This window comes from Neoarius graeffei, chromosome 5 (assembly GCF_027579695.1).
Source record: "Neoarius graeffei isolate fNeoGra1 chromosome 5, fNeoGra1.pri, whole genome shotgun sequence".
Taxonomy (NCBI): domain Eukaryota; kingdom Metazoa; phylum Chordata; class Actinopteri; order Siluriformes; family Ariidae; genus Neoarius; species Neoarius graeffei.
Genome location: NC_083573.1, coordinates 55370639 through 55388535, shown reverse-complemented (window position 1 = coordinate 55388535; position 17897 = coordinate 55370639). Strand labels below are relative to the sequence as shown.

The 17897-nt window shown below is 41.3% G+C and overlaps 1 protein-coding gene across 1 annotated transcript; it reads left to right on the top strand.

Annotated features, from left to right (window-relative positions):
- Nucleotides 1–6198: 6198 nt before the first annotated feature.
- On the top strand, nt 6199–7496 carry LOC132886058 (sperm acrosome membrane-associated protein 4-like). The gene is made up of 3 exons (XM_060920604.1): nt 6199–6256; nt 7067–7177; nt 7288–7496. Exons 1-3 carry the CDS (start codon nt 6199–6201, stop codon nt 7494–7496), a joined length of 378 nt encoding a protein of 125 aa, XP_060776587.1.
- The last annotated feature ends 10401 nt before the right edge of the window (nt 7497–17897 follow it).

Genomic DNA, 17897 nt, shown 5'->3' with positions numbered 1-17897 from the left:
CACTTTAGGGTTTTTTTTTTTTTTTGGACCAGGTATAATGGCATGTAAAGCTATTTTAAAAAGCTGACTTTTGTATAGCTGTATGATTAAAGACATAAACATAAGTGTGGTGGGTTGGGGTTTTTTGTTTTGTTTTTAAACTACTTAAATGGGGGGTGTTCCTGTGGTGATTTATGGTCAGAAAAGCTAGTACTTTTATGTACTCTAATGCTGTCTTAAATGTCCTTTGGGACTTGCAGTCATGATGTAAAAGTTAACAGTTCTCCATTTGGTCATGAAAATGGACTAGTTCTGCTTTGGATTATCTTAGTGACTCTTGTAGTTAAACTTCCTGCAGGATTTGCAAAACTAAATATCTAGAACTTTTTCAGTGAGCTGCTAGGCTGTCATGTGTTTAAAATTTAATTTTGGGTGGGTATATGCTGCATTAGGCATCCTTCAATCAACACCCCCATTTGGGTATTTGGTGACAACCAGGCCTCTCTAAAAGCAGATTGGCTTGCTTTTTTTTTTTTTTTTTTTTTAAACCTTAACATTGGTATTTAGTGAAACATTTTAATCAAGCTCCTTGGTAAAGACCTTTTAGCCCAAGAGGTTAAAGTTTAGTGAACAGGTTTTTGTACTGACAATGTGATTTTAGTTCTGCTGACATGGAGTTCAAATAGATTTGAGTATCAATTTCACTAAAAAAAAAAAAAAAGGCTGTAACCATGGATGACTTGGAAAATTGGATCTTTCCCCACTGTTCTTTGTGACTGGGAAGGTAAATTGCCAGAAATGGCCTGATGTTTGTATTGAGGTATGGGATTTTTGCTGTTGTCTGTAATGAAAGTCTTAAAGTGACTCTAGAGGCACTAGTGAGGCCTTTGCAGAGCTGAATGTAGACATGCTTCTGGTTGCACTATTTCAGTCTGTACCCTGTTTTGTGTATGTTTTGACTATCTTCAACTGTTCCTGTTCAGTTGAGTCACTAACCTTGAGTCAGTCCAGGCTTGAATCCCCAGTGTTCAAGTCATGGAAGAAGTCAGTTAAGAACAAGGCACTAACTGTGCCATTTGACAGTGGCTATTGCTGCCTTTGTGAAACACTGTGCTACAGTGTTGTGCTAACATTACTGCTTGACTGCCCCATTTTAATTAATAGACTACAGAAGTTTGTTCATCACTCAGATAGCGCTGCTATCAACAGGGCAAATAACAGAGGGTTAACACTTGCTAGTTCAGCATTCAGCAAGCACCATTATCAACAGAGCAATGAACATGGTGTGTCACTTCTCTGGGTGGAGTCTTGCCAAATGATTGAAGTTCGAGGTTGTCCCCATCATCTCCTCGATAGTTCTACATATGGAACACAACAGTGCATTCCCCCCCCCCCCCCCCCCCCCCAATGCACAAGAAGTTCGTATAAGCAAAACGTACAATCCTAAGGGCTCCACTCCAGGCATTTTAGTGCCATTAATGTTTGTTCCTGATCATGTGTGAACAGGTGATTGTGCATTCTTGTACATAAAATTGGTATAAAATTAATGTAGATATAAATCTTATACAGGGGTGGACAAAGTACTCAAGTTTATCACTTAAGTCAAAGTACAGATCCCACTGGTTAAACGTTACTCTGATACAAGTGAAAGTTGTCTAGTCAAATTTTTACGGAAGTACTTGCTTTTAAAAATACTTAAGCATTAAAGTACTTTTTTTTTTTGTGTGTGTGTCAACACACTGTTGTATTATTGTCATAATGCTTACAAAACCTAATGCCTCTGAAGCAACCAACTGGATTTTCTGACTAACGTGTAGAGCTGAAACTCCACCTGACATGCTAGCAAACTCTCTTCAAACTTGAAATCATATTGGGTAGCCAGTGTTAATAGAAAAGAGAGACTTCTACATTGTTTATTTGGCAAGATTATACTAAAATTAACATTCATGTTTAGGGAAAAAGATTTCAAATTGTTAGTGAAGAAACATCTCTTAAATGGATACATAATGTTTTATATTAAATATAGAATGCTAAAAATACAGAATAAAATCATACAGCAAGGAATAACTAGTAAGTAATAAATGGAGAATACTTTGATGCTAGTTGTAGAATGTCTGGCTATGCATTGTATTGAATGTATTATCAGTAATCAAAAGTATATTTTGTGGTATAATTTCATTGGTTTCATTTCTTTTTATTTTTCTATTATGGTGCCTTTATTGGTCTGTTTTTAATTTTCTGTTGTATTGTATACTATGTGTTGGACCCCAGGAAGAATAGCTGCACCTAATGGGGATCCTGATAAAACAAACAAGCGTAACTCTGTTTTTACATGCTAACAGTGTCCAAGTTAACTAGCTATGTGTAAATGTTAGCTATGGACAAGGCTGTAGCAACTTGGCGGACAAATCCATAGAAAAATCATTTGACTCTCCAGACTGCATAGCTATTGCAACGTTATCACTGGCTCTAAAAGCAAAGACAACTTCATTGCAAGCTTTCTCTTGGAATAAAATGTTTACATCCCTCAATATGCTTCCGCAGGTTGGACAGCGAGGTTTTTGAAGGCTGTGATGTGGTTCATTTTTGGCAAACAAAATGAACATTTAAAATGAAACGAATCTTTAATCCTTTCTGAAAACTGAAACATGGGTTCTAGGTATGGTCATGAGGGCATGCATTCCCCAGAAGAACCGCCTCCTTCCATTCTGCAATCAACCGATCGTGTTCAAATAATACTGCTCAGAAATTGAACTTGATTTTATCCAGTCTTTGGACATGATGTGACCCTAGTGATTACTGATAGGCTGTCTCAGTGTCACCCATGAAAAAAAACAATCATGTTTTATAAAAGAAAAGAAAAAACATCCACTTTCAAAGCTGCTTCGTAGTAACGAGTAATGAGGACCTTGATAGAAATGTAGTGGAGTGAAAAGTACAATATTTGCCTTTCAAATGTGGAGTTAAAGTCATAAGTTTCCAAAAAAATTAACTCAGTGTACTTAAGTACAGTACTCAAGTAAATGTACTTCGTTACTGTCCACCTCTGATCTTATGCCAAATTATGGCATGTTACAAAAAATAAAGAAAAAATCAGTCCTCATCTCCAATTTACGAGTCTGAATGCAGTTAATGTCCAAGTCGAGTCACAAGTCCTTAAAATTAGGGCACAAGTTGGATTTGAGTCCAAGTCCTGGACTCGAGTAACACAAGCCTTCGCAACAGTGATTAATGTTCTATTTTCTCCTGTCCTCTGTATCTTTTTCTGTAGCGCCAACCATTCTCATGTTCTCTTTCATCACATCCATAAAGCTCATCTTTGGTCTTCCTCTTTTCCTTCTACCTGGCAACTCCTTCTCCAGCATTCTTTTCCCAATATATTCTGGATCTCTCCTCTGTACGTGTCCAAACCATCTCAATCTTGCTTCTCTCACTTTGTCTCCAAGCTGTCCTACATGTGCTGTCCCTCTAATATTCTTGTTTCTAATCCTGTCCAACTTGGCAGATAATATGAATTATAGGAATCATGACTGTGATTTAAATTTGTCATGAAAATTGATCTAATGACAACACATCACTGAAAAAAATCATTTGCACTACTGATGCTACTAATGTTTTAATAATAAATATTACCCTATTCAAAATGTTTAGCAGAATGGTGGCAAAGGCTGGTTTTTATTAGATCTTATTCGATCACGCATCATCCGTCCACAATTTACAAAAAATCACTACTCCTCCTGCAGGATTGATTGGATTTCGATCAAACTCACAATGTTTCCCAGGTGGGTGTGCATAAAAGTTGTCAAGATGGTGGCGCCACCTGTCATATTTACGATTTTATGGGCGTCTGAAAATTTTGGGTGACTCTGTAAACTGCAGGGATGTTTTCACTGAAACTCACCCAGAAGACTCTAAAGACATATACCAACAAGAATTGTTCAACAGGTGGCACCACCTACCATGGATGAGGCTACAGATGGGTCACGTGCAATTTCACAAAAATCGCTACTCCTCCTATAGGAGTGATCAGATTTTGATCAAACGCATATAGAATGGTCCCCAGGTTGGTATGTATAAAAGTCGTCAGTATGGTGGCATCACCTGTCATAACATTTTTATGGGTGTTTGAAATTTTTGATTGACTTGTCACACCAAACACTACTATTCATAAACTGCTAGGATGTTTTTACTGAAAATCACCCAGAAAACTCTAAAGACATATTCCAACAAGAATTGTTTACCAGGTGGTGCCACCTGCCATGGATGCGACTGCACAGGGGTCATATGCAGTTTCACCAAAATCGCTACTCCTCCCATAGGACTGATTGGATTTCAAACTCTCGCACAACAGTGGCCGGTATGAGCTACAGCCTCATTGAGGCTATTTTTGCGTTATAATGCCTCTGTTGGTTTTATAATACATAGTAGGCATATCAGACGCTTGCTGGCTGTGCTGTGAAAATTCTGCATACAGACGCTCATCTAAGTTTCCAAATATGTCATTGCTTAACTCTTGAATATTTTCTATCATGAAAACAATCATTAAAAAGCTTATAATCTCTGCTTTCCAAAGAAATGTATCTTGTTAATATCTGTTCAGTTCTTTGGGAGTAATGGCAGGTTGAAGTTGTTACAACAGAGTAAAAACTCTCTGCTCGCGTGACGTCAGGAAACTGCCAGTGCTTTTTGAGTCTCTCTGATCGGTTTCCAACTGGATTATTTGTGAATATCAGTCAGCTAACTGGGCGGCACGGTGGTGTAGTGGTTAGCGCTGTCGCCTCACAGCAAGAAGGTCCGGGTTCGAGCCCCGTGGCCGGCGAGGGCCTTTCTGTGCGGAGTTTGCATGTTCTCCCCGTGTCCGCGTGGGTTTCCTCCGGGTGCTCCGGTTTCCCCCACAGTCCAAAGACATGCAGGTTAGGTTAACTGGTGACTCTAAATTGACCGTAGGTGTGAATGTGAGTGTGAATGGTTGTCTGTGTCTATGTGTCAGCCCTGTGATGACCTGGCGACTTGTCCAGGGTGTACCCCGCCTTTCGCCCGTAGTCAGCTGGGATAGGCTCCAGCTTGCCTGCGACCCTGTAGAACAGGATAAAGCGGCTACAGATAATGAGATGAGATATGATGAGTCAGATAACTTTTAGAAGGACGTTTTCTAGCTCTCACTATTTCTGATGAAGTATTCAGCAAAATTTTCTGTCAGCTAGTTTTGATGTTATGATTCACAGGAGACTTTGAAGTGAGTTTTCATAGCTTTACCAACTTGTTTTTTCAAACAAAACTGATTCATGTAACTAAATAACTATTTTAGAATATAACTGTGGTTGTTTTGATGAAAAATATTGAGATCTTGGTGGTCGGAATGAGATTTTAAAAAACCGGAAGTCAGAAATGTGAGTGTCAATTTCAATTCAATTAACTGGAGTTATTTATTGGATGTGGATCACAGTTTTTTCGAGGTTAGCCTTGAAAGCTGTGAATATTTTAATTTATATTCTTTAATATAAACAATAGTAGGTCCTACTTTTGAGGAATATAAAGGCCTACAAAGCACAGAGTATTAGAAATAATCTTTTATTACTTTTTTATTGAGTGTACCGATTTAACATTTTACATAATTAGCATAATTAATACTAATTAAATATTAATTTGCATAATTTATTTTTACTAATTTTTCATTCAAACTCTGTATTCAGTATACAACCATCTATGTGCCTGCCAATTTCCGTGTAAATATCTTGAAAAATAGAAAAATTAAGAAAAAAACATTTGATCTCATTCATTAATGAGGCCCATTTTGAACCATGTTATCTTATTACATAATATCACTGCAGTTTTCTAAAAATTAAGCCATTTTTTCAATCATTGCTTTGTAATATCTCAAGAACAGATAAACATATTTTAATTCTGTGAAAGGTTTGATGTTTTGAATTCAATTCTGAATTCAATGAGCGCCATTTCAAGCAATTTGGATTGAATTTGAATTTTCACCTGACATGCCTATACAGAGTACAGATTCAGAGTAATACAGATAATTTTGTCCACGTGATCCTTTACGTCACTCTCACACAGCTGCTCCTGATAATTAGCTAATGAGGTAAATTGGGTCTAACAGACCATTATGGCAGCCAGTATTTATAGACAGTCTTTAAACACAGCAATAGGTTTTTCATGGTTAGTAGTAGCTGGTTGTGGGACTGTTTAGGGTTTCCTGCTTTAAGCATGTCTGCGGTTATTTTGGGTCTCTGTGTGGTGTTGATGGCTAGTGTCTCATATTCAGGTAAGTTACATAAATGTTGGTTGTTTTTTTTTTTAAATATGTTAAATGATTTCAGTAGAGCATGTCTTAAACTGAAGATGAGCTGGTTTCATTTCTAGGTAACCTTGCTCTCTGGGTGAGTGTTTTTCAAGGACCTAGCTGTTTACCCTACAACTGGGTACTCTTTTGGCTTGTCTGCATCTTTTTTATAAGCTAACATCACTTTATGATAATCCTTTTGGTAAATTAAGTCCTACCTTTTTTTCCAGTGTGGCTTTTTTTAAATGTATCCAGAGATGCAGCAAAACCTCATACTGCTCCATAACCATGAAGTGCAAGTGTGCCCCCTGTCATGGTGTAGTTATCATTGCTATTGGGGGGGATCATGTGTTGGTGCAAACAGTTTTATTCCAGTGTCTCTACTGCAGGGGTGTCAAACCTGATCCATAAAGGGCTGTGTGGCTGCAGGTTTTCATTCCAGCCATGCAGCAGCACCCTGATTTGGCTTATTCAATCAACTGACACACCCACCCTTTAATCAAGGGTGGGTGTGGCTGCAAGTATTTGACTGTGTGAAGACAGTTCAGTTGATTGAATGAGCCAAGTCAGGTGTGCTGCTGCATGGCTGGAATGAAAACCTGCAGCCACAAGGCCCTTTTATGGATCAGGTTTGACACCCCTGCTCTACTGGATGGGTTCCAGATGCAGTGCAATCCTGATCAGATAATGTGGCTACTAAATTATTTTTAATACTTTCAAATGTAGCAGTTAGCAGCTCTTCTGTCCAAACCTGCCTTTGCTTGACTTTTTTTTTTTTTTTTTAATAAACAGGACAAACACTTGAATGCTTTCATTGTCAACTTGGCTTTTGGGATATGTGCCATACTACCAGAATGAACTGCAGTGCTGGGGAGCAGTGTTTTGTTGGCATTGGTGTGGCAGGTGTGTGCAAGTGCTTTTTGGTGTGTTGGGAGCCTTTTTATTATTAAAAGGCATGGTGTCCAAGTTTAACAAGACCTGTACTACACTGATCAATGTGTCTTGCATTTCAGCTTCTGTTGTGAAAATCAAGATGATGGGTTGCCTTGATGAAGACAACTGCAATGTGACCACCATTGTGACTTTTCCTGAAAATAAGACCCTCTACAAAATGACAAAGAATTGCTGTGATGAAAACTACTGTAATGGTGGCACTGAAGTCCAAATGGCATCACTTTCTCTGGCACTAGTTATTGCTCAGATAATGGGTCTAACTTTATAATTCCTGTGTGTTGTGTGTTTGTGTTTTTTTTTTTTTTTGGTCGTCTGACATTTTGTGGGGTTGGCTTGCTTGGGAGGTTTAAAAAGCACTGAGCACTTTAGGCCTCTATGAATGCTTTTTGACTTGCGTTCTGTTGTACATTTTATTGTTAAGCTATTTAAAGAGTTAGGGAGGGTTTCATGGCTCTGTATTAAATGTATAAACTTCTAGAAGTGTGGTGGTCTTTCTTTAAAAGTGTATATTAAATGGGTAAAAAGCTGTATGGCCTGACTATGGCCCTGTGGGACTTCCAGTCTTGACCTGAAAGTTAGCAGGGCTTAATTTGGTTATTTAAATGCTGTAAATGGACTGGTTTTGCTTTGGGCCATTTTAGGCCCTGTCCACATGGCAACCAATTCAGGTGAATCTGATAAAATTGTTTATTGTTTCAGCCTGGCGTCCACATGGCACTGGTGTTTTGGGTGCCCTAAAACGAAGTCTTTTGAGAACGGGTTCCAGAGTGAAAAAAATCTGGCAACGGAGCTGTTGCAAAGTTGTCTGGATGAGTAGAACGGATTTGTTTACGATGATGTTACAACCACATGTGCTTCATGCCAGGTAGAAGTGTAACAAACTTGATGTGAGTTGTCAACAAATCCTATAACTTGGTTCATGAAATGCACTTACAAAATATTTTCACTGTGAATATTTATTGTGTAATGGTACAGAGAGAATAGGCCTTAGGATAGTCAATCCTGCCAGCAAAAATGGGGGGGGAGCAATCTCACCTCTTCAGATGTTGGTTTAAGTCCAACAATACATTCCTCAAAAAGGGTGTAGAAGAACAAAGTAATCTGTCAACATGTAGCATTCAATTTATTCCAGACCATTAAAGAATGCTGGAGGATATCAATGTTGGCGTACCGGCTTCCATCTACCCCCATTCACTCCTCTTTCCGTGTCTCCATTCAGAAAACGAGCATGTGATTTAAAGGGACTATATCCATAGGATAGGGAGTGAGAAAGTGTGACAGGGATAGTCACTATGCGCAGTTATGGGCATGCATCTACAGTACTTCTATTGTTCTGGTGTCTCCAATGGGACCGTCTTACAGCGCACGTAGAGGTGTGGCATGCATATTGCATCACTTTCAGCAAGCGTTGCGTTGCCATGTGAACCTGATGTTTTACTGATCCATTGCCCATGTGGATGCGGTATTTAAAAAAAAATCTCGTTGTCGTGTGGATGTAGCCTTAGTGACGCTTGTAGTTAAACTTCCTGGAGGATTTGCAAACTAAATAGCTAGAGTTTTTCAATGAGCTACAAGGCTGCCATGAATGGCTGCATTTCATGGGTGCTAAAGAAGGCAACTAGACTTGAAGTTTTTGAGGACCTCTCATCCAAAAGGTTTCATCAGTTCTGGCTGACTAGTGGGGTGTTTTTAGTATCTTCTAGTGAACCAAAAGCAAACCTGAGGAGAATCATTGGTTACATGGGTCAGTGACCTCCTCAGTCATCCTGTAGGTCAGGGGTCATCAAACTGTGGGCTGACTCTGCCCCCCACCACTTGAACTTACCCTATGAGGCAATCCCCAGAAGTGGTCATGGCCTATTTTTAATTTTTTTTTAATTGCTTTTTGGCAAATAACATGTCTGCATCTTGTATTTTGTTGATTTTATCAATTAAAATTGATCTTTAGTTATAAAATGAACTATTCATATTTTTGTCATATGCTCGCAATCAAGCAGTGACAGGCAGTGCATGTGCAGAGAGCTCAGTGTTCAGGGCAGCAAAGTGGCTAGCGGTAAGTGAAAAGTTGACAGAGTGCAGAGTTTTTAAAGAACAGTGGACCACTGATATTTATTTTTTTGTTCAGTGTAAGGACCGTGCAGTTTGTCTTGTATGTAAAGAAAGTGTGTCAATTTTCAAAGAACATAATCTGCGTCGTCACTATGCAACCCACCACAGAGTATGCTAGTTTGCGAGGGCAAACAAGAGAAGACAGGATTTGGAGGATGAAATGCGGACTGGCTGCACAGCAGAATGTATTCCTTCGCCAAACCCAGATCAACCAGGCTGCTGTCCGAGCTAGCTATAAGGTAGCTCACCTACTAGCTACCCATGGAAAGCCGTTTACTCATGGGGACTTTTTGTTAAAGTATGCATGCTTGCTGTGGCCAAGGAGGTGTGTTCCGACAAGAAGGATGCGCTCAACGTGGTGAGTCTCTCCGCACCTACTATGACCAGGTGAACCGAAGATTTGGGGGACACCGTGTATGACCAGCTGAATGAGAAAGCATCAGAATTTGAGTTTTTTGCTTTGGCCATGGATGAGAGCAATGACATGCAGGACACAGCACAACTGCTTTGATCTATTGCTCATATAATTTCAGTTTTTTTTAATGTATTTATTTTATAGGTCTATTTATTTGACCTTTATTAAGTGCTGCACACAAGTATTAGTAATATCAACAGGCCTACCTACAATTTTTATAATTTTCCACTCACCTTTGCCAGTGTCAATCACCTCAACTAGGCAGATGTTTCTTACCTTGACAGCTTTGATGTTATTTTTATTAGAAAGTAAATAAATGGAATATCTGTGGTATTTCAAATTAAAACAAAGTGTGAAGACTCGATTACTACTTTTGCAAACCACTAGTAAAGATAAATAATATGTGCCAGGAATCAAGTGTTGATATAGTAGTGTGGATATACTGTAGTAGTGGGGATGGCTGTCCCAGGCTAGTAATCTCTACTACACAATGAGGCCTGCTGGTGGTCATATTTGTCTGGGTCATACAATTCTATGTTATATAACTGACCTGACCCCGGCCCCCCATCACAGTCAGGAATGACAATGTGGCCCCCAGAGAAAAAAGTTTGGTGACCCCTGCTGTAGGTGTTAAGGTCACTGGAGGCTGGGCGTGAATAGTGTTAGCCTAGAGGGTTGTTAGGGTGATCTGTGGGTCATTGGTTGTCTGCCATCATGTGACTCTCTGAAGTTAACAGAGTCTTGATGTAGATGGGTAATGAGAGGAATGGCTTCCCTGGGCTACAGTCTGTAGTACAGAGATTCGGTGATTAGTATGGTCCTTTTCTGGTTGATGGTTTAACTTTTGTTTTATAACTGGTGGGCTTTTTTTTTTTAAAGCCAACAGTTACCGGGGGGGGAGTTGTGAGCTGTCTACAGCAACTCAAAAAGGACCATGCATCAACTGACCTCTATGGACCCTTTTCACGTGACGTCACGACAAATGCGGCCGCCATTTTGGACATGTACTACCAGTAGTCTACCACAGCCAACAACGAGGAACGACGGCGAAGCATCGAAAGGAATATAGCCATCAAAGAAAGTTTTTACTTTCAGCAAGACTTCCATCATGCCATTATATTGTTGTGCACCTGGATGTAGTAACCATCAACACACAAGGCAAGATTTATGCTGACCGACGGAGAAGATGGATGGTCTCTAAAATATTGGCAAAATGATGTTTATTGACATAGCAATCGTGTGTAACGGGAAGCATTTGCATATCCGAAGTGTTGTGTTTTACATCAAAGATAAAATAAACCGATATGACAACGACTGCTGCTGCCAGGTTGGGGACACAAACTAGTAGAAAGGAAGTGTGCCAACAGACTTTCTTTGTGGTCGATTCTGCTTTAAGGTAAGATGCATTTAATTATTCGTCTGCTGTGGGTTTGGAATCGGTAGCCTGACCGATTCGTTCATGTTTGTGGTGCCATTTGTTTGTTGACACGTGTTGAAATGGAAGATTGGTTGTTGACATGATTTCCAGTGATGCTTTGGTGCTGCTGTGGATCAGATGTGTTGAGTAGCCTGACTGTTTTTTTTTTTCTTGCGTGTGGTATCATTGTTGACGCGAGGTTGTTTTTTGAACATGCCAATGCGGACACGATTTCCCCTGATAAGTTATGACTTCAGACGCGATGCGTGTGTGGAGGTGTGGAGTCTGCGTGATATGTGCGATAGGCTTCTCATATGTTTGGAGATCCGTGCTCTGAGACAAGCGCAAGCACACACCCCCCCCAAGGGAAAAAAAGGGACCCCCTGAAAATATCGGCATAGTTCGAACACTGGGTTGGAGAAAGTAATGGCAAATAGTGAGTGCACAAACCATAGAAGGTAAACTGTACACAGCGCCAGGGCAGTGTGATGGTATGTCTACTTTTAGATTGTGTTAGCTTATCAATGAACACACTCGTCACTCGACGAGTTTCACGTCTTTACGACGGATACTTAAATGTGTGTTAGGTATTATTGTTGCAGTCTAAGCAGTCATTGTAGCAGCTAGATGAGCGAGAACCGAAAGGGTCTGTGCCATAAACCGTTATTTCTTCATGTCCAAAATGGCGGTCGCGTTTACGAAGGTCATGTGAATGAAAAGGGTCTATACTATAGACTGTACCCCAGGGAAGCCATTCCTTTCATTTACGATCTCCCCAAGAGTCACAAGAAGGGGCTCCACTCAGACCCATCAGTAGCATAAACTATAGCAGCACCTATAACTTTGCCAAACACCTAGCCACCATCCTGGCTCCCCTTGTTGGCAACACTCCAAATATCAATAACTCCCATGATTTTGCCATGAAAGTTGCAGACCTAAAGGTAGACTCTGATGAAATGGTTTCCTATGATATCACTTCTTTCACCTGCATTCCTATCACAGAAGCAGCCTGATGAGTTAGGAAATGACTTCAAGTCAGCACCTTACCACAGACCACATTTGCATCCTGCTTAACTTCTGCCTGACCACCTATTTCCAGTTCAATGAATATTTTCTACAGACAAACATGGATGTGCCATGGGCTCACCAGTGTCCCCAGTGGCCAACCTATACATGGAGGAAGTGGAAAACAAAGCACTTTTTCAGTAGTCACTCCCAGCCACTGGTTCAGGTACAGTGGTGCTTGAAAGTTTGTGAACCCTTTAGAATTTTCTATATTTCTGCATAAATATGACCAAAAACATCATCGGATTTTCACACAAGTCCTAAAAGTAGAGAAAGAGAACCCAGTTAAACAAATGAGACAAAAATATTATACTTGGTCATTTATTTATTGAAGAAAATGATCCAATATTACATATCTGTGAGTGGCAAAAGTATGTGAACCTTTGCTTTCAGGATCTGGTGTGACCCCCTTGTGCAGCGATAACTGCAACTAAACGTTTCCGGTAACTGTTGATCAGTCCTGCACACCGGCTTGGAGGAATTTTAGCCCATTCCTCCATACAGAACAGCTTCAACTCTGGGATGTTGGTGAGTTTCCTCACATGAACTACTCACTTCAGGTCCTTCCATAACATTTCGATTGGATTAAGGTCAGGACTTTGACTTGGCCATTCCAAAACATGAACTTTATTCTTCTTTAACCATTCTTTGGTAGAACAACTTGTGTGCTTAGGGCCGTTGTCTTGCTGCATGACCCACCTTCTCTTGAGATTCAGTTCATGGACAGATGCCCTGACATTTTCCTTTAGAATTCGCTGATATAATTCAGAATTCATTGTTCCATCAATGATGGCAAGCCATCCTGGCCCAGATGCAGCAAAACAGTCCCAAACCATGATACTACCACCACCATGTTTCACAGATGGGATAAGGTTCTTATGCTGGAATGCAGTGTTTTCCTTTCTCCAAACATAACACTTCTCATTTAAACCAAAAAGTTCTATTTTGGTCTCATCCGTCCACAAAACATTTGTCCAATAGCCTTCTGGCTTGTCCACATGATCTTTAGCAGACTGTAGACAAGCAGCAATGTTCTTTTTGGAGAGCAGTGGCTTTCTCCTTGCAGCCCTGCCATGCACACCATTGTTGTTCAGTGTTCTCCTGATGGTGGACTCATGAACATTAACATTAGCCAATGTGAGAGAGGCCTTCAGTTGCTTAGAAGTTACCCTGGGGTCCTTTGTGACCTCGCCGACTATTACACGCCTTGCTCTTGGAGTGATCTTTGTTGGTTGCCCACTCCTGGGGAGGGTAACAATGGTCTTGAGTTTCCTCCATTTGTACACAGTCTGTCTGTCTGTGGATTGGTGGAGTCCAAACTCTTTAGAGATGGTTTTGTAATGTTTTCTAGCCTGATGAGCATCAGCAACACTTTTTCTGAGGTCCTCAGAAATCTCCTTTGTTCGTGCCATGATACACTTCCACAAACATGTGTTGTGAAGATCAGACTTTGATAGATCCCTGTTCTTTAAATAAAACAGGGTGCTCACTCACACCTGATTGTCATCCCACTGATTGAAAACACCTGACTCTAATTTCACCTTCAAATTAACTGCTCATCCTAGAGGTTCACATACTTTTGCCACTCACAGATATGTAATATTGGATCATTTTCCTCAATAAATAAATGACCAAGTATAATATTTTTGTCTCATTTGTTTAACTGGGTTCTCTTTATCTACCTTTAGGACTTGTGTGAAAATCCGATGATGTTTTTGGTCATATTTATGCAGAAATATAGAAAATTCTAAAGGGTTCACAAACTTTCAAGCACCACTGTATGTGGATGGCACCTGGGTAAAAATCAAAACCCATGAGGTGAAAGCTTTCACAGAGCACATCAATGAATGAATGAACCCTTTATTGTCACTAGTCACAAGTACTAGCGAAATTGGCCATCAACCCGTCTGTACATATACACATACAATTAACAGAGGGGGAGTAGACAGGACAGGAAGACAGGGATGGAAAGAAAATAATTAGAGTAACATGAGAGAGGAGGAAAAAAAGCAACCCCCACACTATGCTCCTATGGGGAGTACAGTGTGGGAACATTTAAAAAAACACCTCAGCACATAAGCACAAAATAAGTATACTTTACAACATGAAAACTCAGGACTTGGGGGGAGGGGTGGCAGTAACCTAGTGCAAGCAAACAGCCGTCCGTTCCTGTAGCCACTGTAGCCATGACGGCACTGGTCGAGCACCCGCTTGTCAAACTGGGGGTAAAAAATGCAGTGGATATTAACATCAAGTTCACTTGGGAGGATGTTGGTGGAAACAACCTAGCCTTTTTAGACTGCAGTGTGCATATCAAACAAGACAGAAGCCTTAGCATGGAGGTCTACCAGAACCCCTCCCACACAGACCAGTACCTACTATTTGACTCTCACTACCAACTGGAACACAAATTGGGTTATTAGGACCTTACATCACAGAGCTCAGAATATTCCTACAATGTTAGAGGGAAAACAGAAGGAGCGAAAACACATCAAGGAAGTACTTCAAAAGTGCAGGTATCCCAACTGGGCTTTTGTCAAGACCAGAAAAAGAAACATTATGGACAGGGAAGAAAACAGAAACAAATACAAGAATGTTATCATTCCCTACATTTCTGGACAAGAAACTCAGGAGGATCTTCCACAAACACATCCCTGTACACCTCAGACCCAGTAACACTGAGGCAGAAATTGGTCCATCCTAAGGACAGAATACCCAGACACAAACAGGACAATGTAGTGTATGCAATTCAATGCAGTGAGGTATGCACAAACCTGTACGTTGGGGAAACAAAACAACCGCTTCACAAGCACATGGCTCAACACAGGAGAGCCAGTTCCTCAGGCCAGAACTCTGCAGTCTATCTTCATCTCAATAACAAAGGACACATTCTATTCGGAGAAGACTGGTGGTTTGAAAGAGGAGTAAAATAAGCCATCTTTGTCAACCTGGAATGACCATCACTGAACAGAAGAGGTGGTTTGAGACATCACTTATCAGCCACATACAACACAGTCCTTGGCACATGTCCCAGAAAACTGAATACCCATCCACATTAAGGTGGGGTTTACATTAGACCGTATCAGCGGATCATCAGATTAACGTTTTTAAAATGATTCGCGTGCACACAGCAACGCCAATACACGATTCGCGTGCACACAGCAACGCCAATACACGGATACGCTCAGCTCCGCAGGCATCCTGCGCTCCAAATCACTCCGCCCCGAACAGCGAGTGCCCTCTGGAGGGTGTGCACTCCGGCCCTGCGCAGCTCACAGAGCGCGCGAGTGAAGCGCACGAGCAGTGATTCGGGACTGAGCCGCTGTGTGTGTGATCCCAGTGCATATCGGGTATGCGCGTCACTTACCACTTGCAAGTGGAAGGATGGCAAGCCTAAAGACAATCATAACTACACAATGGGCAGTATTTGCATCAGTATTTGCAGTATTTTCATACTTTTATACTCTTTAATGAAAGGTGATACAAGGCGGAAGTCCGCGCCGTTTTTCAGCAGTCGCGTCACATGACCAACGCCAGCGAATCAGGAAGGTGGATGTCACAGTGACATTGTCCACTGACGACGCCAGCTAGAGCTCAGCACAGCGTATCCGCGTATTCTCAATGTTTATACAGCACTGGACCAGACACGATCTGGATTGAATACGTGGACCCTGGCGGATTCCCGTTTCCCGGTGTTTCCAGGCGTTTTAATGTAAACGGACAGTGCATCCGCGAAGAAAACGAGACAGATACGGTCTAATGTAAACTTGGCCCAAGACTCCGCTGACTTCAAAGACTCACATGATGGCAGAGAGAGCCAATGACCCACAGATCATCCTAACGACTCTCTAGGCTGCTAACACCATTCACACCCGGCCTCCAGTGACCCAAACACCTACAGGATGACTGATGCCCCTTTTCCACCAAAGCAGTTCCAGGGCTGGTTCAGGGCCAGTGCTTAGTTTGGAACCGGGTTTTCTGTTTCCACTGACAAAGAACTGGCTCTGGGGCCAGAAAAACCGGTTCCAGGCTAGCACCAACTCTCTGCTGGGCCAGAGGAAAGAACCGCTTACGTCAGCGGGGGGGCGGAGTTGTTAAGACCAACAACAATAACAAGACCGCGAAAGATCGGCATTTTTAAGCGACAAGAAGCCGCAGCTGTACAAACGCGAAGTCATCCATTATTATTATTGTTGTTGTTGCTGCTGCTTCTTCCGCGTTGTTTTTGCTTCGATATTCGCGCCAAGGTTTATGCAAACGTAGCGACGTAATGACGTATACAATGACGTAACTGACGTATACAGCGACGTAATGACGTGTCTTCTCTTAGCAATGTGAGCGATGGAAAAGCAAACTGGTTCTCAGCTGGCTCGCAAGTTGAACGAGTTGTGAACCAGCACCAGCAGTGGCTCTGAACCAGCCCTGGAACTGATTTGGTGGAAAAGGGGTATGAGAGTGTCAATGACCCATGTGACCTCAATGACTCTCCTTAGGTTTGCTTTTGGTCCACTATGCCCCTTTTCCACCAAAGCAGTTCCAGGGCTGGTTCGGGGCCAGTGCTTAGTTTGGAACCGGGTTTTTTGTTTCCACTGACAAAGAACTGGCTCTGGGGCCAGAAAAAATGGTTCCAGGCTAGCACCAACTCTCTGCTGGGCCAGAGGAAAGAACCGCTTACGTCAGCTGGGGGGGCGGAGTTGTTAAGACCAACAACAATAACAAGACCACGAAAGATCGCCATTTTTAAGTGACGCGAAGCAGCAGCTGTACAAATGCAACGTCATCCATTATTATTGTTGTTGTTGCTGCTGCTGCTGCTTCTTCTGTGTTATTTTTGCTTCGATATTCGCGCCAAGGTTTATGCAAATGTAGCGATGTAACTGATGTATACAGCGACGTAATGACGTATACAACAACGTAACTGACATATACAGCGACGTAATGACGTGGCTTCCCTTAACACCACGAGCTATGGAAAAGCAAACTGGTTCTCAGCTGTCTCGCAAGTTGAACGAGTTGTGAACCAGCACTGGCCCCGAACCAGCCCTGGAACTGATTTGGTGGAAAAGGGGTACTAGAGGATAAATACCTGAAACTCCCCGCTAGTCAGACAGAACTGAAGAAGCCTTTTGGATGAGAGGTGAAACATCAAGAATTTCAAGCAAATCCAGTTGCCGCCTTTAGCACCTATGGTTTATGATGACCTGGATGACTAACCTTCACAGACAGATGCATTTAATAGAATTTAATTTTGGGTGGGTATAGGCTGCATTAGGCATACTTAAATCAACAGCACCATTAAGGTATCTGGTGACAACTGTGGACCTTTTTAAAAGCAGATTGGCTTTTCTTTGTCTAGTTTCGTCATTTAATGGCATCCCTGAAATATTATTCAAGCTTGTTGGTGAAGACCTTTCACCCAAGAAGTTTCTGGTTTAGTGAACAGATTTTCTACTGAAAATCAATTAATGTGATAGTCCTGCTGACACTGTGTTCAAACAAATTTGTAAGTCATTTGAAAATATGAACTTCAAGGAAAAAAAAGTAACCATGGATGACTTTGAAAATTAGATCTTTCTTTGTGAATGGGAAGGCAAATCCCCAGAAATGGCCTGATGTTTTGTATTGATGAGGCTGTTTTATGGTTGTATTGAGGTGTGGGATGA

Bases quoted from the DNA above. Each gene is read 5' to 3' on its own strand.
- LOC132886058 (XM_060920604.1), top strand. From the start codon at position 6,199: ATGTCTGCGGTTATTTTGGGTCTCTGTGTGGTGTTGATGGCTAGTGTC. The intron at 6,257-7,066 runs GTAAGTTACATA...TTTAATAAACAG, and splicing joins GGCTAGTGTCTCATATTCAG to GACAAACACTTGAATGCTTT. The intron at 7,178-7,287 runs GTGTGTGCAAGT...CTTGCATTTCAG, and splicing joins TGTTGGCATTGGTGTGGCAG to CTTCTGTTGTGAAAATCAAG.